This window comes from Petaurus breviceps, unplaced genomic scaffold, assembly GCF_028583685.1.
Source record: "Petaurus breviceps papuanus isolate PSGF00001 unplaced genomic scaffold, PetGlider_PUasm1.0 89917, whole genome shotgun sequence".
In the NCBI taxonomy this organism is placed as follows: Eukaryota; Metazoa; Chordata; class Mammalia; order Diprotodontia; family Petauridae; genus Petaurus; species Petaurus breviceps.
This window is the reverse complement of record NW_027187142.1, coordinates 284,259-308,761: the sequence shown is the minus strand read 5'-3', so window position 1 is coordinate 308,761 and position 24,503 is coordinate 284,259. Positions and strand designations below refer to the sequence as shown.

The 24,503-nt window shown below is 55.2% G+C and overlaps 1 protein-coding gene across 2 annotated transcripts in view; it reads right to left on the bottom strand.

Annotated features, from left to right (window-relative positions):
- BRSK2 (BR serine/threonine kinase 2) overlaps positions 1 to 24,503 on the bottom strand; it is a 152,246-nt gene that overhangs the window by 49,584 nt on the left and 78,159 nt on the right. For both annotated transcript variants that reach the window (XM_069107330.1, XM_069107329.1), the window contains exons 2-8: positions 23,282 to 23,376; positions 10,713 to 10,798; positions 8,183 to 8,323; positions 6,167 to 6,283; positions 1,443 to 1,476; positions 1,118 to 1,186; positions 335 to 481 (exon numbers count right to left, since the gene is read on the bottom strand). In XM_069107330.1, coding sequence (XP_068963431.1) covers positions 335 to 481; positions 1,118 to 1,186; positions 1,443 to 1,476; positions 6,167 to 6,283; positions 8,183 to 8,323; positions 10,713 to 10,798; positions 23,282 to 23,376 — 689 coding nt within the window. The remainder of the gene's footprint in view (positions 1 to 334; positions 482 to 1,117; positions 1,187 to 1,442; positions 1,477 to 6,166; positions 6,284 to 8,182; positions 8,324 to 10,712; positions 10,799 to 23,281; positions 23,377 to 24,503) is intronic.

Below are 24,503 nucleotides of genomic sequence, written 5' to 3'. Positions count from 1 at the left end.
ACCCATGTGCACACACACAGACACAGGGGTACAGGCCTGTGCACACCTATGCACACCCATGTGCACACACACAGACACAGGGGTGCAGGCTTGTGTACACCCTTGCACACCATGTGCACACACAGACACAGAGGGGCAAGCTTGTGCACACCCATGCACACCCATGTGCACACACACGCAGACACAGGGGTGCAGGCCTGTGCACACCCATGCACACCCATGTGCACACACACAGAGCCAGTCTTTGCTTCACCTTTAGTGGCTGGGAAGGAAGGGGAAGGGAATGGCATGGGCTGGGTGGGGTGCCCCAGGTCCCTGGGTCTCGCCTTCTCACCGTCAGCCTCTTGGAGGCATCAACTTCAATCATGCCTCGCAGCAGGTTCTGACAGTCAGGCGGGATGAAGTGCGGCATGTGGAACACCCCTCGCTTCACCTTCTCCAGGAGCTGCCGGAGGTTGTCATCATCAAAAGGCAGAGCCCCCTGCACAGCCAGGAGGGAGGAGGGGGTACAACGGGGGAGGGGAAAAGGAAGGAAAAGATCACATGAAGGGAGGGGGGAGAGGAGGAGGAGGAAGGAGAAGGCTGTGTGAAGAGGACTTTCTGAGGGCAATGGCACAGCCTCCCCCACAAGACACTCCCTCCCTTCCCACTCCTGCTAGCCATGGATTAATGGGCACGCTGGGGAGAAGAGCCCATGTGTGCAAGACTCATGTGGAAACCCATGCCCACATGCCTCTCCTTGACTGGCTGGCTCATCAGGTCTGCTAGGAAGGGAGAGAAGGAGGGAAGGAGGGGTCTGGTGTCTTGGCTGAGGATCAAAGGTGGAGGAGAGCAGGCTATCCCAGAAGGAGAGGGCAAGCGGGACTGGGAAGGGTCAGGAGGAGGCAGGGTTCCAAGAGATCCATCTGGGCTCGGTGCAGTAAGACGAGCTGTAATGGACTACTTGATCCTTAGCTCCACTGGGGCTAGCCTGGAACTAATAAACAACAGTACCACGGACAGCTCTGACCGGCAAGGCACTTCTCACTAGAGCTACTGAAGGCCAGGCCTTGTGGATTCCTGGGATGAGGGTTACCAAACCTGGTACATGTGGCCCAGAGGGTGGATGGATACTTACCACCAACAAGGCAAACAGAATGACCCCACAGCTCCATACGTCTGCTTTCCTCCCATCGTATTTCTCACCCTGGGAGACAATGCAGAGCTGGGGTTCGAGGTTGGCCAACAGCTGGCATCTACTTGACCAAAGGGGCAGTCCCAGATTTGATGGCTACTGGCTAGGAGTGAGCTTGGCATTTTCCAGGGAAAGAATGGCTACATCTGGGGGGGTACCCCCAGAGAAGGCCATGCAGTGGGCCACCCCACCCCTTGGGGCCAGAGAGAGGGGCACTGGGTGGGTCTGGGGTGCTTAAGATGGGTGAAGAGAGGTCAGGCACACTTACCCGGATCACCTCAGGGCAGGCATAGTGAGGTGACCTGAACATAAAAGAGACAATGTCAGGTGGCCAGGGACAGGCCCCAGGCATTCTGGTACCCTCCATCCTGGGGACAGAAGAGCCCTCTCCAGGCATAGAGGCAGACCTTCACCACCTTGGCCTGGCCGCAACCACTATTCTCAAAAACCAGATCGGGGTTCTCCAGGGTGGAGACTGTGGGTCCCAAAGGGCAGAGAAGGCAGGGCCAGGGGAAAAGGTCTCCCCTTACCTTCCAGGTGGAGGAGAAAAGAGATGGGAAAAATGCAGAGACACCTCAGGAGTCCCCGCTGTAGGCAAATGGATGGACCTGGCTGAGGCCAGCATAGGTGGCTTCTGCTGTTTAATGGAAAGTCATGTGCATCTTTAAGCTGAAGCTGTTACCTGAATGAAGCCAACACCTGCCTAGGGGACCAGGGTGGCAGAGGGCAGGGAGGCAGCCCCTCACCTGTAGCCAACAGTTTCCTTTTAGCTAATATGTTATTTTGCAAACCCTGGGAAGGAGTAGTCCTGGTACCACTGTCCACAGTTAGAGATGGGGAAACTGAGGCAGAGAGAGGAAGAAGTTTTGTTCAAGGGAAAACCCATGGGGAAGGAGAGCACAGGATCTGGGGCAGAGCTTCTGAGTCCTGCCCACTGCCCACTGCCCCACACTGCCCACGGGGCTGTAGGCCATACCTTCTAGGGGGCAGGCAGTCCTCTTCATGGTACAGTCTGAGGCCCCATGAGGCTCAGGGAAAGCCTCTTAAGATTTCTGCTCAAGTTCTATAGGAGAAATGCAGTCCAGACTTTCAGGGCCTCCAGGACTGAGAGGCAGACCCACTCCTGTCTTGTCATTAAGGATTTCTCCCTAGACCCATTTAAGGAGAAGACACGATGTGGCCTGGGAGAGCTCTGACTTGTGAAGATCTGGCCCTCATTTCCCTCACTACAAGGCCCTGGAAATCAAAAGCCCTGAGAACCTTCCCATAATGGAGGCCCAGGGCCCTGCCCTCAGCTGCCACAGTTTTCAGGGGGTGAGGGTCCTAACCTTAGTGTGGCTGAGGCAGCTGGGGCCTAGGAGAGACAAAGGAGGCTCAGCTCTCTGTCTCTGTGTCTCTGTCTCTCCTGCAGTGAGGCAGCAGTCACCAGACATATCTCTTGGAAAAGAAGGGCCAGACCTAGCCATGGCTACTGAATCAGTCCCTGAAGAAGAGTTTGAGCCCCCATCAGATTAGGGGAGGGGACAGATAGGTCCCCTTTGTTCTTCCCTGAGCCATGGTGGACACAGTGACGCTTAGCTATAGTGTATGTGTGTGTGTGTGTGTGCGTGCGCATGCGCATGTGTGTGTGTGTATGGGGTGTGTGTGCATGGGGAGGGATGTGCACATGCATTGTGTGTGGGGGGCTTTTGAAACTTTCCCAGATGCAGCTGCTGCCTGGATCCCAGAAGGCAGCTAGTTGCTCTGGTATGATGGTTGTAGATGAAGCTGGACACATGTTTATAGGATTTAGGGACCTGAGGAGGTTACCAGAGAGAGAAGGGACCAGGATCCTTGATCCTGAGCTGGAAGGGGCCTCAGTGAAGACATGAATTGGAGTCTCCCCCATAACACCTTTGACCAAGGGTTGACAACTGCCTCTTGGACATCTCAGAGTAGATGTCCCATAGACGTTTGAAACTCAGCATGTCCATAAATGAACCCTTCATCTCCTCCAGCCCAACCTTCCCTCTTGCTAATTTCCCCTTTACTGTTGAGGGCACCTCCATCCTCCCGGCCCCCAGGCTCCTCACCCCTCACATCCAAGCTGGTGCCAAAACTTGCTGATCTCTCCTTCAATGGAACATGAGCCTTTGAGAGTGGGGACTTTTTTTTTATCCCAGTGCTTTATACACGGTAAACACTCAGTAAATGCTTTATTCATCATCAAGTCTCTCAGCTGTAGACACCTTTGTCTCCTCTGCCCCTGCTCCAGCCGTGGTGCAGCCCCTCATCACCTCACACCCAGACCAGGGGATGGGGGAGGGGTCTGCCTGCCTCAGTCTCTCCCATAGGTGCATCCTCCCTCTGTCCCTTCCCCTGACTCAAGGCCTGAGCCGTGCCCCAGCCTTCCGAGCTCGTGGTCTGACCAGACACAATGTGCGACACTGTGCTCTGACCCCAGCGTACTAAAATGTCCCCTTGACCCTCCTGGAGCATGACGGACAGCAAGCGCCACTCAGGAAGTGCTGGTCATTCCTTGGCAGCTCCAGGAGCAAAGACGGAGCTTTGTGTCGGACCCGAGGCCCTTCCTGACTCCGCTCTCCCCTGTCCCTGGCTCTGGATTGTTCCAGAGTGTTCTTCCGAGGAATATGACTGTTCCTCATGCCTAGGACTCTCGCTCATCTTCCCTGTGCCATCAAACCTCACCTAGAATCCCACTTTCTGGAAGGAGACTTTCCTGACGTTCCCAGTGTTCATGCTTCCCATCTGCTGATCACTCCCTATTTTTCTCGTCTGGATTTTTAGGTACATTAGCTGTTTGCTTGTTTAGACTGTGAGCTCCTTGGAGCAGGGACTGTGATTGTGTCCTTCACTGTGTCCCCAGAGCTTAGCACAGTACCTGGAATACAGTAGGTGCTTAGTAAATGCTTTGTTGACTTGACTTCTCTGAAGACCTCTTGTAGAGGGGAGGGCCAGTGTTCCTGGAGAGTGCTGATTGCTGGGAAGTTTTCCCCTACATTATAAGCCTCAAGCTACCACCCTGCACCTACCCTACCTTTTACACTCCAGGCTTTGCCCTCTGGGGCCAAACAGAATAGCCTATCAGATCTTGAGGACAGCCATGGCCACCTCTCCCTAATCTGTTGCCTCTTCTGCAGGCTAAGCAGCACAAGGACTTGGAGCCCTTCCCTGATTCGGCGGACTTGGTGATCCCTAGACCGTCAATGTCTTGATTATGGTGCCAGAATTGAACGCAACACTCCCAATGTTGTCTGAGCAGAGCAGCGGCCAGCAAGATAACCAAATCCCCAGTCCTGGGCCTTGGGCCTCTCTGGAAGCAGCCTAAAACTGCAAGCATTGTCTTGGTCTCCATGTCCCATTGGGAGCTCATGTCGAGCTTCCAGGCCACTAAGACCCCCAGATCCCTTTCAGACAGATTGCTGTCTTGGTAAGCTTCCTCTGTCTTGTTTGTAAGTCACAGGCTGACTTTCTGAATCCAAGGGATGGCCTGCACATTTGTCCCTATTAAGTCTCATCATCTTAGCCCAGTATCTCACCTGTCCAAGTGTTTTTGAACCCTTTCTTGAATTAGCAATCCCTCCCAGCTTGGTGTCACCTGTAAATTTGGTGAGAATACAACATGGGCCTTTATCGGAGTCACAAATAAAAATGCTAAACCCCAATCTCAGATCCCTGGGGCACTCCCCTGGAGACCTTGTCCCAAACTGACATCAAACAAGGAAGGATTACTCCTTGTGTCTGGCCACTAAATTAGGCCAAAGTCTCTCTAATTGTGGTATGCTCCATCTGGCTCCACTTTCTGCCCAAGAATCGAATGTGGTCCTTTATTGCCGGCTCTGCTGACACTTGGTAAAGTCTGCAGCTATCCCGTCCCCCCCATCCCCTAGTCTTGACACCCTATCCATAAAGGAGATGAGGCTGGGCTAGCCCAGCCTGTCCTGCTTGCTGCTGCGACCCCTGCTCTCTTGTGTCACATGACGCCATCTCTCTCCAGGATCCCAGAATTGTGGGTGTTGGGAATCAGTCCATTTCACTGGCCCCACTTCTTGTCCTGGTACCTTTGTGGGGAATGCCAAGGAGGCAAGTTTGCATCTCCTGGTTAGACTCAGTGTGCATGTCTCCTTTTCTAGGACCCCCGTCGCAGTCACTTTGTAGCTATCATATCTGTACAGCTATCCCTTGCACATCACAGGGGCTTGGGGTGCAGTGCTCCCATGATCTGGGAAATCTGTACGGAACGTTCAGTCCTCCCTTCATACCAGAGAAGTCTGAATTACTAGGGTATTGAAAGTTGACATTACATGACGCTGTATCCCTATTTTATGCACTTCTGAGCTTCTAAACTCTCTCTGCCATCTGATGGCTTCTTGTGTCAGCTGCAGCTTCCGCAGAATGCCCCTCAAATTCCCCTTTAGTTCCTCACACTGACCTGAGATAGATGGAAACCTCGATGGGGAAAGTGATGCTGTGGAAGAGATGACTGGACCTATGCATGTCCAGTGCCTCCCCAACAGGAACTGAGCTTTGTGAGGGCACAATGTGTCCATGGCTTAGCACACAGTAGGCACTCAACAAATGCTTAGTGGCTGACTGACCTAGAGTCTGCAGAAGTCATTCTTTGAGAACCAGGACAAAATTTGGAAGGAAGTTGGCTGACCCTGCTTTGAGCCTGACCTTTCTCTCTTGGGCAGCCCCATCCCCACCCCTCACACACCCTGCACTAAGAGTCTGGAATCCTGCAAGGGTCAGGCCCTCTCCTTGGCAGCTGCGTTCAGCCCCAGAAGTGTAAAAGGGTACTGCAATGCCTGAACTGGCCAGGAGATGGCATCAGGACCCAGTACACTGGAGCCTGAGGCCGCCTTGATGGGCATGGCCATGGCCATGGGCAGTCTCCTGGGCAGGACATCCCCGCTGGGCTCAGCTCCAGGGCCACCCTCCCTCGCGGGAGCCAGAAGCCCTGGCGTGGCTCCGGGGACCCGCAGCACTCACCCGCAGCTGGTCTCTAATAAGCTGTCGCCAACCTGCAGTGATGCCATCCCAAAGTCTGCGATTCGGATGTTGTTCTTCTCGTCCAGCAGAAGGTTCTCAGGTTTCAAGTCCCTGTGGCTGGGGAAGGACAGCGGATGTTCTCTCGGGGCCAGCCCAGGAGACTGAGGCAAAGGGGCCTGGCTTGGTCTGAACCACAGGCTGGGGCCAGAGAAGGCAGGCCAGGCTCTTGAGAGCTGGACATCCAGCTAGAAGGACCGTGGAGGCTGACCCCTCCTTTTACGGACAAAGAAACCAAGGCACAGAAAAATTAAGGGGCTTGCTGAGGATCGCACAGCTAGTTAGCGTTTTAGGCAGGATTTGAACCCAGGCCTTTCTGACTCTGAGACCAGTACTTTACATTAGAACAAGTGCAAGTGAGGAGAAGGAGGGCTGAGGAAAGGAAGGGCAGGGGCCCGGGCTGGGACTGGGTGGGCATCCAGGGAGTTATCTCAGGCCCTCTTTGTGGACTGGGGCTGGGTCCCAGCAGGGGGGGGGAGCAGGGGAGAAGGTCCCTGTGTAGGCTACCCAGGACCTTGGGCTTGGCAGAAAAGCCTTTCTGGCCTCCTCTGCCAGGCTCTGAGCACCCAGGCTGACTGAAGGACGCACAAGCTAGCCAAGGAAGCTGTGTGGTCCAGCCCGGAGGCGGCTCACTTCCCCAGGCCCGGGCACTCTGCAGGGCACAGGCAGCCTGGGCGCTTGGGCTGATCAGGGCAGATTGCTCCCACCTCCCCCCATCCCCATCGCCTTCTTCAGGCTCAGTGAGGGCTAACGGTGGCTGTCCCAAGCCCCGTCAGGTTAGCGGTCTGACTGGAGTTCTTTTTGTCCCAGGGACCCGCTTCCCGGGAGCGGTGGGTTTGTCTGATTCCTGACTCCTGCCCCAGAACCCCCCCCCAGGGCCCACTCCCCACAGTACAGACACGGAGAACCACACACAGATAGGGGCCAATGGCAGCCTAGACTGGTGATGTCACGGCCAGCCAATCAGAAGTCTCCTGGCTGGCCAGGGGCTGCCTCTTTCTTCTTAGAGCAGCCAACATCCTCTCTGACTGAGGGGGTGGGGGTATGGGGAGCTCCCCTATCATCCCTGAGAAGCATTCTGCTTCCTCTTCTCAGGACAGGCCCTTGTTTTCCTGGGAAGGACTGGAGTGACCACTTCTGCTTATCAGGGGCAGGCTCCCTGCCACCACCCGTTGGCTGGTCTGCTCTCCCCAACAGCAGCCCCACACCCAATTGGCAATGGTTGATGGAATGTCCTCCAAACAAGTCAGGCTTCTCCTGGTTCCCTGGACACAGCCCTGCCCCCAACACCCTTTGAGTGAATAAGAGGGGCATAGCCTTGTCCAGGTTGGGCTGCATCAGAGAATGGGGACAGTGTGGTAGTGTCACCAAAGAGCTCTTCGGAAGGCTTGTCAGAGCCTTCTCAAGTGGCCCAGGCTGGAAGCCCTGAGCTCCAGAAGTGGGAAGCCCTTCTAGGGTAGGAGGGAATTGGAGACACCTGTGGGAGCCTTTGTCCTCACACTCCTGGATCTGAGGGGCCTGGGACTGGGAGCAAAGCCCAAGAGGGCTGCCAGCCAATGTCAGCTAGAAAAAGAGGCCAGGGTGAAGCCTGCTCCCCATCTTGGAAGGAGGGAGATGACAAGTGGAAGCAGGGGCAGCCGTAAGGTCAGGGGGCAGGGGCAGCCATAAGGTCAGGGGGCAGGGGCAGGGCATGGGGAGGGGCGGCCAGGATGGGGAGCGGGGTCGGGCCAGGCCTAGGGGTCGGGCGGAGGGGGAGTGGGAAGGATCAGGGGCAGGGGCCAGGGGCAGGGGCAGCCGTAAGGTCAGGGGGCAGGGGCAGGGCAGGGGCAGAGGTAGGGTCAGGGGGCAGGGGCAGCAGTAAGGTCAGGGGGCCAGAAGCATCATTGGACAGAGACTGGAGAGACTGGGGGAGAACAGGAGAAGGAGAATTTTCCCGGGCCCCACCCCCACTCCACTCACCATATCGAGTGACTGTGGCAGAAGTCAAGGGCAGAGATGATTTGTCGGAAGAACTTGCGGGCTTCCTTGGGGGTCAGCCGTCCCTTCTTCACAAGATAGTCAAAGAGCTCACCGCCTGATACATGTTCTAGCACCAAGTATCTTGTGGGGAAGACGCCAGGTCTGATTAGCTGCTGCCCCTCCCCCCACGTGCTGCCCCTCCCCGGGGTCCCCAGCCCCCCTTTGACTTAGTCTCCTTCCCTTCATCTCCTTTTCTGCCAGGCTGCGAGGCTTGGACTCTCAACCCTGCCTGGGCTGGGTGCCTGCCCCCACCCTGCAGGGCTGCATGTCAGGCCCAGCCAATCCTGCAGTCTGCTTCTGTGGAGCTGGCAAGGGCAGGGCTTTGGGCTGTGCCCAGGGCACTCCCCTTGTCTTCTAGGAGGAGACCTCACATCCCAGCCCCGGGGCCCACAGGATCACTGCCTTGCCAGTTTCCCCTTGCCTATTCTCAGGAGCTCAGAACCAAGCAGGGCAGGGGGGGGGGGAAGTGCTGCCTTTCCCACCTTCCCACCTCGGCAGCCCAACACCAGGTCCATTTCTTTAGGCTGAGGACAGAAGCTCCCCAGGTGAGCCACCTCAGGCCTAGGTGGCAGGGATAGGGTCCTGGACTGCCTCTCCTCAGCCCAGAGGGAAGGGTAACCCCAGCAGGATCTGAAGTCACGCTCCAGCTCACTGCAGAGGGTACAGGCTGACTTCATCTCCCTTCCCAGGCTTCTCCTGTCACCTGGGATTACCTGAGACCCTGGGTCAGAGCTGGCCCCAAACTTAAGCCCTATTTTTCTGGGCCTCTGGGAGTCCTGTCCACATCTGGGCAGTCGGGATGAGGCTGAGTGTGGTCCCAGAGTGAGTATGTGGTCTCTCCACCTTCCCTTGGCACCCTGGACACCAGACCTCAGGTCTTGGTCTCTTCTTCCCCTGGCCCAACCATTTGCTTGGTGGCTGTCCCCCTGAAGGGACAGGCTGGTAGCTCTGGGTCATTCTCGGAGGGTTTGGTAGCCTGCTTTCTCTATTGATTAGACAACCCCAAGCAGCTCCTGAGGCCCAGCTGATCCATTATTCAAGAGTTCTGGCAATGCAGAGACTGGGCATGAATTTTTAAACCTGCATTTGGCTGGACGCCAAGAGCCTTGTCCATTGTCTGGCCCTGGGTGATGTGGGGATCTTCCCCTTCTGACTGTGGGGCTGGTCTCTCCTCCAGCATCCCAGTTGGATGGAAGGGCCAGTAATGAGGCATTGGTTCCTTGGGGCTGAGAGCTTTCCTCTTGAGTGGTGCCAGAGACCTGCAGCCTGGTTTCAGGGGCAAGGGCACCCTCCACACCACCCCACCCTGCCTTGCCTCTAGAACAAAGGGTCAGGGGAATGATGGGCAAGACAGGAAGCACAGCCCAGAAGAAGCGAGCTCTGGGAGCTCTCTTTGGTTTCCATCTTCCCATGTCCCTTTACTCTTTTCAGGGCCTGCTCAGGGGATTGAGAAGTTCTGACTGGGCAGTGCTGGTCAGCCAACACTGAGGCCAAGGAAGCATAGAAAGGGTCCTTGGGAAGTGGCTATGGGCATCTTGGGGGCGGCTCAGGACCTGTGCTAAAGCCATTTCCTCTCTATCTCCCCCAGGCTAATGGAATCAGGGAAGCATCATGTCCAGCTTTGCTAAAAAGGCTGAGCCATCAGTCTGTCCTTTCAACATGCTTGCCTTCAGGTCCAGTAGCCAGGGAACTATTGTTCGGTGGTCAGATGCAGGGGGCCTGGTGGGGGCTTTGGGTTTGCCCTACTCAGGTGACCTCTGCCTCTGGGGAATGTTCCATCCTTCTCTCAAGGGGCAGAATTCCCATCCTTTGGCCCAGCACAGGGGATGTGGGGAACACACCCTGTTCAGAGTAGTCAGGTCCCCTGGGGAGTCCTTGGAATGCTTAGTTGGGATTGCCTAGCTGAGGCTTCTTTTCATGGAGATGCAGGCTGGCCCCGAGATAGGTAGAACACTGGGGGGCTAGACACTGGTCTTAAAGGGTAGGGGGGTATCCTGGGCACTGGAAGATCCAGAAAATACCAGAAGCCAGTGGGGTCCGGGATAATATTCTCATTGTCCAGAATTCATCAACTGTCAGGCCATTGCAGAACTGGCCTTTGAGCACAAAGTGAAATGTCGGGGCTGGGGAGACGAGGAGGCGCTAAACCAGCCTTCTTCTCTCTTTCTCACTTTTCTGGGGGCCACATGGGGGACCAAGCCGTCTGCCCCATAGCAGCTTCTGGGGAGACCCTCTGTCACCTGGGGAGCAGGGTAGGGAGGAACAGAGGAAAATGCCCCATCCCATCCATGCTTCCAGCCCAAAGGCCTTGGGCAAGTGGAGTTCCCTGCCCACACCCCCTATATGCCACCTTCCTCAACCAAGAGGCTCCCTCTCACTTACTCTTCTCTTGGAAGGCCTGGCCCTGCCCAGCCCTGCCCAGCCCCGCCCAGTTCCTCCTGTCCCAGCTCCTGGACCCAGTAATACCTACAAATATTTTTTATTTTCATAAACGTCGTGCAGCTTTAAAACATGCGGGTGTTCTATGAGCTTCAGGATGGCGATCTCCCGCTCCACCTGGACAGAGGAGACACACAGAGAAAGGGAAGCCCATTAGTGCATCACACAGACTCTGTCCCTTCCCTCCAGAGCATACTTAGAGAGGCACCATGGCCAAACCCTTGCACTACTCCTACCTGGGCCCATTCATTTACACATTGGGTGCTCCCTCCCTCCCTCCTTTCCTTCCTTCCTCCCTTCCTTCCTTCCTTCCTTCCTTCCTTCCTTCCTTCCTTCCTTCCTTCCTTCCTTCGACCTACTACTGCACCTTTAGAGTGGTTGGGGATCAGATGTGGCCACAGAATCACAATCTGACATGAAAAATGCATAAAGCCATGAGGACAATATGATGGAGGGGGCCACCATTCAGCCCACAAGTGAGCCTAGTGGCCAACTCCCCCTATCACCCACGCTCACCACGCCAGGTCTCATCCCATTATAGGATTTGGAGGTGGAAGGGGTCTGAGGGACTGCCTGGTCCAACTCCTCTTTTAGCAAAAGAGCGCGCAAACGTACCCCTCAGAGAGGGCAAGACGCTTTCCCAAATTCACCAAGTGAGTAACAGAGCTGAGATTTGAAAGTCCATCCCTTGATTCAAATTCCCATATTGTGGCCACATTCTGACCTCAGCCCAAATCCTGGGTGGCCCCATGGCCTCCTCTTCCATAAGAGAAACCAAGGAAGCCTTCTAGCCAGCATGACATGGGCTCAAGAGGAAAGCAGGAGTCAAGCTGGATGAGTGGTCAGATGCCCCAGGCCTGGGCAGAAGAGGAGGTTCACACAAAGGGAGATGAGGGGGTCCTCCCTCCTCTGCTCCTCTAGGGCCCTCACTTTGCCCCATCACAGAGAGATGGCAGCTATGGAAAGGGAGGCCAGACAAGGAATGGAGTCAGGGAGCACATCACTTCCAGGGGTAGCCTCTTGGTAACTTCCTCATTGCTACTGGTCCTAGCCCTTGGGACTAAGCAGAGAGGCTAATTCCCCTTTTATAGGGCAGCCTTCATACACTTGTGCACAGCTCTCATGGTTGAACAGGCTGAACAGCCTAGTTCCCTCAGTGGACCCTTATGTATCCTGATCTCCATGTTCTTCCATCCCATGGACACTCTGCAGCTCATCACCATCTTTTCTGAACTGTCTAGGGAGGGTTTGAGTGAGACTGAGGACAGAAGGACACTTCCTGGCACTGGATAGATAATGATGCCCACTCTGAGGGCCAGTGAGCAGATTTCTGGTGGGGGAAAGACAGGGAAGAGCATGGCGAACAAGACACCCATGGGAACCTCTGACATTTGAGGGCCTAAAGTCAGCCCTACCCACCATTCAAGGCCACTCCAATTGGGTCAGAGCCTTGTGTAGCAGCAGGGCTTGAGGGGAAGGGGAAGATGACAAGGAATTTTCCATCCTTCATCAGTGGTCTCATGCCACCACTTACCTCTCTCTCTCCATGCTGTCCCCTTGAATTCAGGGGCCCAACCACTGAGGGCCCTCTCCACACCTTCCCCCAAGCTTCCTGTGGGGTGCCATCCTGTTTACCAAAGTTTTATTAGGGGAACAAAAACTTAACCATTGTAACCTTGAAGGTAAACAGAATAAACTCTCCCATAAAAGAGAAAATGTTGGGATAGGGTTTAAAAGAGGGAGCCAACAATTTGGGGCATCTAAGAAACACACTTAAAGCTTATGCTTAAGACACATGCAGAGTCAACATGAGGATCCTTCACAGGAGAGGAAAAGCTGTTGTTCAGTCTGAGAAAATTTCAAAGGGATCCTGGAGGTGGAGAACCGGCCCACATTCTCAGGTCAGCATTTCCAAGGAAAGCTCCATGCAACACTGGACCACAGAGCCTCAGTTGTTTGGGGAGAGCTCTGCCTGCCCCTCCCTGTGAGGAAGCCTGGGCCCCAGAGGGTCTGGGGGACCCTGAGGCATGCAGCCAGGGCTCTAGGCAGCTGCAGCTCTCTCTCTTTGGGATGCTCTCCTCCCCAGCATGGCTGAAGCTGGATTTCTCCAGGACTGGTGAGCGAGGAGCTGTCTTTGCCCAATGCCTTGACCTTCATGTGGCAGCACAGGTGGTTCAGAAATGTGCCCTCTAGTGCCATGTTTTTTTCCCCAGGTGCTAGGGGGGTGATGTAGCCTGTAGCAGGACCTCCGGGGGATTCAGGCTGTCCAGAAGCTGGCAGGTGTGGAGTTGTCTTCCTGGCATACAGGCAGCTCCTGGCTTGGAAGGGTAGGCACTCTCACCCTTAACCTGGAGGTCAGGGATTTCTTGAACAAATGCCTTTAAAAAGTGATTGGGAAGCAGGCCCCTTGGTTGAATTTGGCCCAGCAGGAACAGGAGGAAGTAGACCTGGGTGCTCTAACTCCAGGTACAGTGCTTGGCTCAAGCTAGCTCCATTTGGCTTTGGCCGGCCATTTGGGTTGCAAATGAAGCCTTGTTTGAGATCTGGAAGACTTCAGGACCTCCACCCTCTCTCCTCCATGCACTTGTGGCCAAACAGTCCCTCTCGGGCTCACTGCTGCCCCCTGGATATATTAGAAGGTGTGTCATGGACCTCCAGGAGACCACTTGGGCAAGGGAAGAGCCAAGGGGGGTTGGTCAGATAGGAAAGCCTAGAGAAATGGGCCAGGTAGAGGATGGGCAGTGGCTATCTGGTGCCTCAGTTTCCTGCTTTGCAAGTAAGAATAATGACCCTGCATGCCCTTTTTCCCTTTCCCCACCTCTAGAAGGTTGTTGTTGAGGAGAGGCCTTGGAAGCAGCTAGAACTGCTGTTCTGATCCAAGGACTGGGCTCTCCAGATAGACTGAACCTGGCAGACATCCTGGGATACCCTGCCTAGGGAAGGGGTGTGGTGGTGGGGGGGTGGGAGGCAGAGCATCCCCTAATATGAAGAGAGGCCTCCAGGGTCAGGTTGGGGGCAGGACAAGAGGTCCAGCCGCACAGGGGAAGAATGCTTGGGGGGCATCACAAGTGCCCCCCTTCTCCAGCTCCCATCCTGGATTCAGCTAGATTTTGAGGCAAAGGAGGAGGCTGGGATGGGGCATGGGCTGCCAGTCCATGATGGGCCCTAGGCACTCTCCTCTGAAAGGGCCCTAAGTGCTGAAGCCAGGAGATTGCTGTCCTCCACTGTGTCTTGGGTGGGAGCCTTGTCCCGGATTGGGCCTTCTGAATGGTGGTGGATGGCAAACTGGAAGTGGTCCGGACCCCCAGCAGCTGCACCCTCCCATGGAGGGGCCAGCTGGGCTGCTGGGCCCTGATGCCTGCTTATTTCCCCTTTCCAAAAATAAGCCTCTGTAAGGCAGAAATGCTCCTGGGGGTGGGGGAAGGGACACTGCTGGTGAGAAAGTAGGCCAGCCCTGCGGAGTGTACACTAGAGGATGCAGTCTGCAGGCTGTGGGAGCAAGGCCCTGTCATGAGGCATACTGGGCACCCCACCCAGCTTGGCAATTTTGCTGCATGAAGGCTGGCACAGGCCTGCATGCCTGTCTGAGGGCCCCAGGGACCCTCTGCCACACCGCCCCCAACTCCAGCCCACCTCTAAACTGTTCCTGTGCTGGTCTATAGAAATGGAAGGTTCCAGGGGCCTGAGAAGGTACTGGTCTGCTCAGTCCCAGAACAGACTGTGCAGCCTCTGGGAACACGGCTCACCATGCTTGTCTCCTCTCCAACCACAGACACAGCACCCTGACCAGCTGCAGCCCCAGCCCTAGCCCCATTGACCAGGGGCATCCCAGAAGCAGCCCACCTCCTCCCTGAGCAGGACTAAGGCAGCTGATCCCTGCACAAGGAGGGAAGAACTGGGAGACTCTCCAGAGGATGTTTCTTCATAGGGGAGCTTTCCCCCTCCCCCAGGGTGCTCTGCAGGGGAGGCTCTTGTCATGTCCAGCCTGATCTGCCCCTCTCCGTCTGGCTGCTGAGATCACCTTCCTAAGGCCTAAGTTTGACCGTGTCTCTCTGCTCCTCAAGAATCTTCATGGGCTGCCACTGGCCTCTCATTGCCCTCTCTGAAGGTCTTCTCCCACACTGCCCCCCCCATCTTTTCTCTCTTAGTCACCTTATCATCTCCTTAGTTCAAACTGCTAGCCCTCGGCAGATGGCTCACATGTCAGGTCAGTCATTTTCAGTCACATCTGATTTTCTGTTACCCCATTTGGGCTCTTCTTGGCTGAGATACTGGGATAGTTTGCCATTTCCTTCTCCAATCCATTTTACATATGAGGAACTGAGGCACACAGTGTGCAGTGACTTGCCCAGGGTCATAGAGCTAGTAAGTGTCTGAGGCTGGTTTTGAACTCAGGTCCTGGGCTCTGTGCACAGTGGTGCCCTCTAGCAGCCCCAGCATCTATATATCTGGTCCTAACCTCTCTCCTGCATCCAGTCGCACATCACCAGCTGCCTTATCAGACATACCTGCCTTCCTAGCAGGATGTCCCGCGAGCATCTCAAATTCACCACATTTAAAATGGAAATCCTTCTGAATTCCCTGTGGCTCTCAAGCTCACCTCTTTCCTCCCAGTCACCCCCATTTGTTCACCATCTCAGGGACCTCTTGCCAGTTGTCAGATTGTACTGTTTTTATTCCACAATGTCTCTCATGTTTAATCCCTTCTCTCTGATCAGGTAGCCATTCCTCAGCTCAGAACCTCCCTCTCTCTCATTGGACCATGGCAATGGGTCCCTGGCTGCCCCCTCTCTCTGCTTCCAAGAGTCCTTCCACTGGACGCGATTCTCCGAAGTGCAGGTCTGACTGCACCACTCCCTTACTTGTGAACTTCCCTGACTCCCTCTTCCCTCCCAGGTCAATGACAAACTCTTCCGTTTGGTGTTAAGATACATCACAGCCTGGCCTCAACCTCCCGTCATTACCTTCCTTGTCTTCCATAGTCTTCACAATAGCTGTAGCCCATGCCTCAGTTTGAGTCTCACCTTCTACATGAAGGCCACCCTGTCGCACCTGGATGCTACCTTTGTGTCCCAAAGTGTAAGTAACCCCTTTCAATGTCCTGCAGTGCCGCATCTAGGATCAGCATGAGTGACGTCTGGGAGAGAAGAAAGGAACGCCCTCCATGGTGCCGTATTTGGAGGCAGACGACTCGGGTTCAAATCCCTTCTGCCACTTACTTCCTGTGTGACCTTGGACAATTCACTTACACTCTGTGGGGTTCTCTTGATGTCCCTATGATCCCCTTCACCCTTCCTTTGGTGACAATTGGCATGGACCCTGCCATAACTCTCTTCCCTGGGCCCCCTCAGAGATCATCTGGAGGGAGAAGTGGCTGATGGTCTAAGGGTCGCCTCGCCCCTTGCCTCGCCCCTCCCTCTGCAGAGCTTTTCTCTTTCTGTTACAGACTCCCAGTGAGTATCTTCCTGTGCCCGGGCTCCTGCCTTTCTTAATTCAACTGAAATTGTTCTAAAAAGACCAGCTCGGGCCCAGAGTGCCATGCTTGCTCATTGCAGCCCTGCTGGGGCCCACCACAACCACTGGTTCACTGGGGAACACTAAGCCTCCAATAGCAGAGGGGGTAGAGAAGACTGAGGGTCTTCCCAAGCTGGACCTACCTGGGCCAAGAGTTGGACAGTTGGACAGGTTCCTGACCCTGGCAAGATTGAGGCTGAGACCCAGGGACCCTGGAGAACAAGGACTTCACATTGCCTCCAGTCATCCTTGGCCTCTCTTCCTATCTGCAGCCTCCCTGTGGGAAGGTGGTATCCGCACTCCCTTCCTGAAACCATAGTTGGGCTACTTGTATGTGGTTCTCTTCGGATTGCCAAGGACCTGGGGGGTCTGTTTCCAGCCCCCATTTTTCTTGTCCTTGGCAGCATTTGACACTGCTCCCCACCCTCTCCTCTTGGCCCCACACCTCCCTTTCTTTCCTAGTCTCCTTTGCTGGGTCATGTCTCCCAGCCCCTAAGTGTGGGTGTTCCCTGAGGCTCAGTCCTGTGGCCTCTTCTCTTCTCCATAGCCCCTCCTTCAGCAATCTGAACTCCCATGGGTTCAATTATGACTCTCCATCTAGACCTCCAGCCCATTCCATTCCCACACCAACAATTGTCTGTTGGACATTTCCCCTGGATAAGCCAAGGCATCTATAAGCGAACATGTCCAAAATGGAACTTGCCATCCTTTCCCTGGAACTCAGGTCTGACCACGTGGCTCCTCTGTACCCCTCCTTCCCTCACTCAATCCCTGTCACCTCTAGGACCAAATAGCAAATTCTGTTTTCTTTTTAAAGTCCTCTCGGCCTGGTCCCTTTTCACCTTTCCAGGTCTCACGTTCTCTGAGATCCAGGGACACTGGCCTCCTTCATCTTCTTGGAATCAAAGATTCCATCTGGATTCTTGGCATTTTCCCAGACTGCTCCCCCCCCCCCCCCAGCCTGGAGTTCTCTCCACCTCAGCTCACATCCCACCTCCCCCTCCCCCTCCCATGGCTAATGCCTTCCCTCTGATATCATCTCTATTTAGAGATATTTCCTATATCCCGTATGGCTGCCTCTTCCCTACTCTCTCAGTTGAGACCCTGCCTCCTGCTACACTGAAAAAATGGAGACCATTCCCTGTGAGCAGCTTCTTCTTCTCACTTCCTCATATCTCATCTCCCAGATGCCTCCTGCTCCAGTCTCCTTTCACTTGTCTGCCATGATGAGCTGGCCTGATTCCCGACCAAAGCTAGCCCCTCTGCCCCCTCTCTCTGCCATCCCCTCTGGGTCACTTATCTGTCATCTCTGCCTGCCTATTGCCTGATGCCTGTTGGCCATCATCACCTCCTAGACATTCTCTGCTCTCTAGGTTTGTGGGACACTCCCTCTCTGCCCATTCCTCCTCAGTCTCCTTGGCTGAATCCTTCCCCAGATCATGCTGTCTAGCCATAGATGTCCTCAGTGTTCTGTCCTGGCTCCTCTTCTCTTCTCCCCCTTGACTACTTCATGTGGGCATTTCATCAGCTCCCGTGGATTTAATCACCCTCTCTATGCTGATGATTCTCAAGTTTGCCTTTCCTCCCCCAGTCTCTCTGCTGACCTCTAATCGGACATCTCCAATTGCTTTTCAGAGATCTTGAGCCGGACATCCAGTAGACATCCTCTGCTCAACGTGTTCAAAATGCAAACTCATTATCTTCCCCCCTGAACCCTCCCCCCTTTCCTGTCACGGCAGAGGGCACCCTTGTCCTCGGAATCCCTCAGGTTCACAGCCTAGGACTCCTCCTGGACTCCTGACTGTCTCTCACCACATCCATCCTACATGGTGCCAAGGCCTGTCACTGTACCTTTGAAACCTCTCAAATAGAAGATACTTCCTTCTCTGCTGAGACATGGCCCCAGCCCTGGTGTAGACCTTCACCCCTTCACACCTGGACTATGGCTCTAGTGGCTGGAGGGGGTCTGCCCACCCCAACTCCCCCTCCTGCCACCCCCTATTCAGCCACCAAACATCACCCCCACATACTCCAATGGCCCCTTGTCACCTCCAAGATGAAAAACAAAGCATTCTCCTTGGAACCTGCCCCCTCCTCCCTTCTAGTCTCAAATGATAGAGCCTACCTAGTAAACACCAAAACGTTATAGGGATGCTGGCTGGCTGATCCTAAAGGCTGATGTCTGTGGAGCCCGCTAAGGTTTGCAAAACCCTTTCTGTCTGCTCATCTGATCCCCAACAGTCCTGAGGGATATTACCATATGGGGAAACTAAGGCTGAGGAAGTTCAAGTGGCTTTCGCAGGCTTAGCGCTCAGTATACTGTGGAGCGCCCCAGGTGGCACAAATGGGATTTCTCCCTAGTTTTTTCCTTTTCCCCTCCCCTGCTTCCACTGTCATTGACCACCACCACACCCACTGGCAGCTGTGCTGGAGACAAGACTTTGGGATCCAGGCATGAGATGGATCGGACATGCCTCAGTTTCCCAATATGTAACATGATAGCAGATGCCCTTAGAACTCAGTCAGGTCTAACTTCTCAGATCTTAGGATGTCTCTGTAGGGCCCAGAGCAGCTTTGGGGTGGGAGGGGAGTGACAGGCCAAGCAGGGGCCTGGGCAGAGGGCCCAGCCTTCTGAAGGAAGCTTAGCTTCCTCTCTCTGGGCGCTGAGTGCAGCTGGCTGCCTCTCTCCGTCTTAGACAGAGCAGGTCAGAAGGAGGGGAAATCCCAGCCCTAGGACCAGAGCCTGGACCCTGGCTTTGAAGGCCAGAACTGGATCCTCTGCTGGCTCTCAGACTGGCCTGGGTGCCTGCCTCTGCTGGGAGCACATTGTAAAGTGGGTTGGTGGAGAAAGAGAGCAGGCAGAAACAATGCTCCAGGATGCGGCTGGCCCAAATCCCGGCTCTCAGGCTCCATACTCCCCAGATCATGCAAAGAGAAGCATTTTCAGCTGCCTCTCTCCCTCCCCTGCTTGGCTGGCTGGGGCTGGGGGGATATTTTTTTTAAATTAATGCTGCATTGCAGGCCTAAGATTTCTGCTTTTCATTCACTGTCCTCATTGGAGGGGGCCAGTAATGCCAGGGCCTGGTGTGGGTGGGGAGGAGGGAGGAGCTGGGCCCACCCTCCTAAGCCCCGAGGCACACTGGCATTGCTTGGACTTGGCCACTTCTTCTCTGGACACCCCGTTGGGAGAAAGGACCGGGAGGCCCTCTCAGAAGGCCTCTGGGGGCGGGCGGGCAAGGAAGTAGTAATGGGGGGTTTTATTCACAAATGAGATAATATTTGTAAAACATTGGTGCTTAATAAATGCTTCTTCCTTCCATTAGCCCCTCTGTTCTGTGTTCCAGAGGGACTTGAGGGGGCCAGGGGAAGGACAAATTCAGGACAGGTGGGCAATTGCAGAAAGACCCAGAGTAGCAGCAGCAGCTGGCCCTGCCCCAGGATTATTTGTGCGGCCACCTGAGGCTAGGAGACAGCGCATGTGGGCATCAGGCGCTTCCAGCTTGATGGCCAGTCTCTGTGCTCAGAGGCCACTTGAGGGAGCCTCTCCCACACCGGGATGACCTTCATTTAGGATTGTTTTCCTGGCCTCAGCTGTAAATCTGCCCTTGACACCTTTTCCTCAGCACTGTGGTCCTGTCCTCCCCTTTGATCCCACCACATACTTTCATACTCATGTCCTTCATACTCATGATGACAGTTCCTATCCCTCTCCCCAAGTTTTTTCTTCTCCAAACTAAACAGTCCAGTTTCTTTGGCTGAGCCAGAGGCATGAGCTCAAGGGCCTTCACTCCCCTGAGGGCCTTTCCCTGGGCATCCACCAGATCATCAATGCCCTTCCTGAAATCTCCCACCCAGAAGGGACCACAGCCCTCTAGCTGGCTCTGACCAGGCTGTGGCTGCGGGATCTCTCATGTATCCAGCCCAGGGCACCATAGCCTAACATTGAGTCATTTTTACCAGTGACCACAGTGGATTAGATTCAACAAATATTTTTCGAGGGTGTCAGATGCTATGGTAAGTGCTACTGAAACAGTGAAAACCCTGAGGGAGTCGGGGCCTGTCCTCCAGGAGCTTACATTCCACAGTAACTATGACTGCAGGGAAGAGCACAACAAAGCAGAGAACACACACAACGCAGCTCTGAACGGCTGTCTTCTCCCTCTCTCATTTGTTTCCTTCCTTCTCTCCCTCCCTTCCTTTCTCCCTCCCTCCCTCCCTCCCTCCCTCCCTCCCTCCCTCCCTTCCTTCCTTCCTTCCTTCCTTCCTTCCTTCCTTCCTTCCTTCCTTTCTTCCACATTCCCTTTCTCTTGTTGACAGATTAAGAAATTAGTGAGGGTCCAGAGGAGGTGATGAAGGTGGTGAAGGGCTTTGAAATCATGCTATGAAGGTCTGATGAAGGACTTGGGGCTGTTTCCACTGGAGGACAGAAGGCTCAAGGGGATCATTGTGGCTGCCCTGCGTGCTCTGAATTGGCCCGTGGTGGGGGAAAGTTCCAAGGAGGGGGATTTAGGGGGAAGCAGAACCCCCAGGACTTGGGGCTAAGAGCGAATGGGGGCTTGTAGTGGTAGTGAGCAGTGCTCCCTTTGCGTCTTCAGGCACACACTGCATGCCCACTTGTCGGGGAGGCTAGAGAGAGGCACCCACGGTGCTGTCCAGCTCCGAGCTTCTGTGAGTGGCCATCCCCAGATGCCCCCCAGGGGGGCTCAGCCCTAGTCTGCGCAGGGATCTTGACTCTTGGAGCCTGCTCCAGCGTGTGCAATGCTCCCCACTCCCCTCAGCTGCCCTGGAGGCATGGCTGAGGTTTCCTTAATTGAGTCCAGATGCTTCCCTTGCAAGGACTAGCTCCTGAAATATTGATGGGTCCAGGCTCACGTGATGATTACAGAGCACTTTAGAGAAGGTCTCCGGAAGTGGCTCAGAGCAGGGAGGGAGCGGTTGCCCGGCTGAGGATGGGCGAGGGCTGGCAGAAGGAACAGAACACTTCGCTAGAGGTCGGCCAGACCCCAAGCTGTCCCTCCCTTGACTGGCCTCAGGTGTGTGCGCATGAAGCACCTACTATGTGCTGGGCACCATGCCAAGCGTTGGGGATACAGAGAGAGGCAAACAGACCCCACCCCCAAGGACTCCCACACCAATGGCGAGGAGTGCCCCTCTTCCCATCTGCTGCCTTGGAGAAGCAAAGACCTGGAAGAAGCCCTGCCTAGTGGCCAGGGTTTGGCCTGGAGGTCCGAGCTCAGCAGGGCTGGGCTGAGGGGCATGAGGCATACTGAAGGACACAGCCCGCAGTACGGAGGTCCCTGGGCTCCAGGGGAGGCTCAGCCTGTCCAGCTGAGGCCCCAGGAGGCTGCAGAGTCCCCGGCACACCAAGGGTTGAGGAGGAGGGACCGGTGGCCAGTGCCCCATGTTCCCTCACCCCACAGAGGTTGCTAAAAGCATCAGATTCTTTCCTCCCACTTCCAGGCTATCATGACCTGAGACGCTGAGTGGTCCGGACTTTTTCTGGCAGCTTTCCCCAAACTGACTGTCAGCCCTGGGGCAGAGTTTTGTTCACCTGGCTCTGGCCCTGGTTTTTTCTTTGCAGGGCTACCCCTTGGTGGCCCCAACCAGCCCAGGCAGCCAGGCCAGTGAGGAGGGGGCCAGGTGGATGCCCTGACCCTGTAGGGGTCCCAGGCCCAACATAAACATCTCACAGGCCCCTGGCCACCAGAAGGAAAGGCTTCTGTCAGGATATGACCTGAGTTGGAAATCAAAGTTTGAGGGGGGTTATAGACACAAGGCACAGCCACTATGATGGGAAAAGGCAGAAGGAAGCTCTAAGGTGTGCCAGGCCCTGGGCTAAGTGTTTCACGACCAGGATCTCATGTGATCTTTACAACTACCTTGGGAGGGAGGGGCTGTTATTATTCCCATTTTACAGGTAAAGAAACTGAAGCAGAAGGCATTGAAGACCCTTGCCCAAGGTCACCCAGCTAGAAATTCTGAGGCTAGGCGGGAGCCAGAGGGAAGACTATAAAACACGGAAGGCCCAAGGGCCTGAAGGCTCCATGGGCTGCCTCCAACAGATGAGGAGTCAAGGCTTGGACGTGCTGACCTCAAGGGACCCGTGGCACATGCAGGGGAGACATGAGCAGGCTTCTGGAGATGAGGGTCTGGAGCTTGAGACAGAGGTCCAGGCTGGGTCAGGGGATGGGGGTGGGGTGGCCCTCTGCCTCAAGGGAGCCAATGAAGCTTCTGAGGGAGAGAACTGTGGTGGACCAAGGAGAGGAGAGGATTGCCTGACAGACCCTGGGAACACCTGACCATGCACGTGGGAGGGGGAAGAGGAGGAGGGGAAGGAGGAGGGGAGGGGGAAGAGGAGGAAGAGGGGAAGGAGGAGGGGAGGGGCTAGGGCAGCGGGAGTGGTCAGGAGGAGGGGCCGGGGGGGGGGGAAGAGGAGGAGGAGGGGAAGGAGGAGGGGAGGGAGGAAGGAGGGGAGGAGGAGGACGGGGAACCATCCCAGGAGACAGAGGAGCTCAGAGGTAGCCAGGAGGATGCCTCCCTGGAAGCCCAGGAAAGAGAAAGTGTTCAGGATGAGGGTTTGGCAAGCCGAGGTGGCATTTGCAGGCGCTGGCCCCGTGCCTCTGCTTTCAGCCTCACTGGTCTTTTGGAAGGCCCAGCTGAAATTGCTGTTTCCTCCCTCTCTTGCCTAGCCCCAGTTCATCCTGCCTAGAGTTTGTGCAGTGTTGTGTCGAGGCCCCCCCCCCCCCATTAGCTTGTGAGCTCCCTGAGGGCAGACAGTGGCAGTCTGCCTTCCTGTGCACTAGAATTTAACACAGTGCCTTCTTGGCACATAGTAGGCACTTTATAAAAACAGTTGCCTTGATCTGAGGAAGGAAAAGAAGGCCCCTGCAGGCAGCAATGAGGGAGGCCAGAGGAGCTGCCCTACAGCTCACATTCTTGAACTGACCATCCATACTTGGTCCCATCTGCCCTTTTGACATCCAGCTGTGTCACTCGTGGCCTTTGTGGGCCCTGGGAGCCATCAGCAGCCTCAGTCAGGGTGGCACCACCTTGAGCCTTCATTCCTCAGCCCAGTCTGGCTCTTACCTTCATCAGCACTGACTCACTGAGCTTCTCACGGTTGACAATTTTGATTGCGACCTTTTGGCATGTGACACAGTGAACCCCCAACTTCACAAGCCCTGTGGAGGAGAGAAGGGAGGGCAGAGGTTAGAGATTCCCCCAGCCCTCATGCATCACCTCGTGTAGAACCCCTTCTTTCACTCTTCGGCAGCACCCCCCACCCCATCCCCATGGGATCAGGGATCTTAGATCGAGCTGGAAGGGCCCTCAGAAGAGTAAACTGAGGCCACAGAAGGAATGGCCAGATCCGGGACTTGTACCCAAGCACCCTCGTATTGTCCAATGATGAACTGATAACCCAGGACCAACTCTTCAGGAGCCCTGAGTTTGAATCCTGCCTCAGAAACAAACGAGCCTCTCTCTGGGACCCTGTCTCCTCATTTGTCAGGTAGAGATCACAGAATGGTGCTAAGGAAAGTGACTTGTAAAAATCCTGCCCAGAAAGGGTAACGACCATGGATAGGGACCTCATCATCCTCATGGTGACTAGAAGAAGCATTGTCTTGGGCCATCATCCCTTCTCACCCTCAGCCTTTCCTACTCCAGCTAAGCAAGCCCACTTCCTCACACCGAGACACCTAAGGTCTGGTCTTGGGATCCTTCCCTCTCCTGGCTGCTCCCCTTCAGCCAGGCTTTCTCCCTTGAACCAACATGGTGCCCAGAACTGAGCCTTCCCTCTGGCCACCAGCTCCTTCCCCACCCTTCCACCCCCTTCTCCCTCCGAAAACTCCCCTCAAATCACCACCACCTTTGTCCTCTGAAATGGTGTTACTGGACTGCTCTGTCATTATCCTCCCTAACACTGGGGCTTGAGACTTCCCAGACCGGGCCACCACTCCCCACTGCGTGTGGGCGCCAAAAATAGACTATGAGCTCCTTGGACTCAGATAGGCTTTGCTTTAATATTCACATCCTCAGCTCTCAGCATAGTGCTTAGCAAATGCTTTCCCTCTCTCCCTCCCTCTTTTCCTCTTTCCCTTTCTCTCTTCCTCCTTCCCTCCCTTCTTTCCTTCCTTCCTCTTTTCCTTCCTTATTTTCTTTCTTCCCTCCCTCTTTTCCTCCCTCCCTTCCTCCCTTCCTTCCCTCCTCTCTCCCTCCCTTCCTCCCTCCCTTCCTTCTTTCCTTCCTTCCTCTCTCCCTCCCTTCCTCCCTCCCTTCTTTCCTTCCTTCCTTCCTTCCTTCCTTC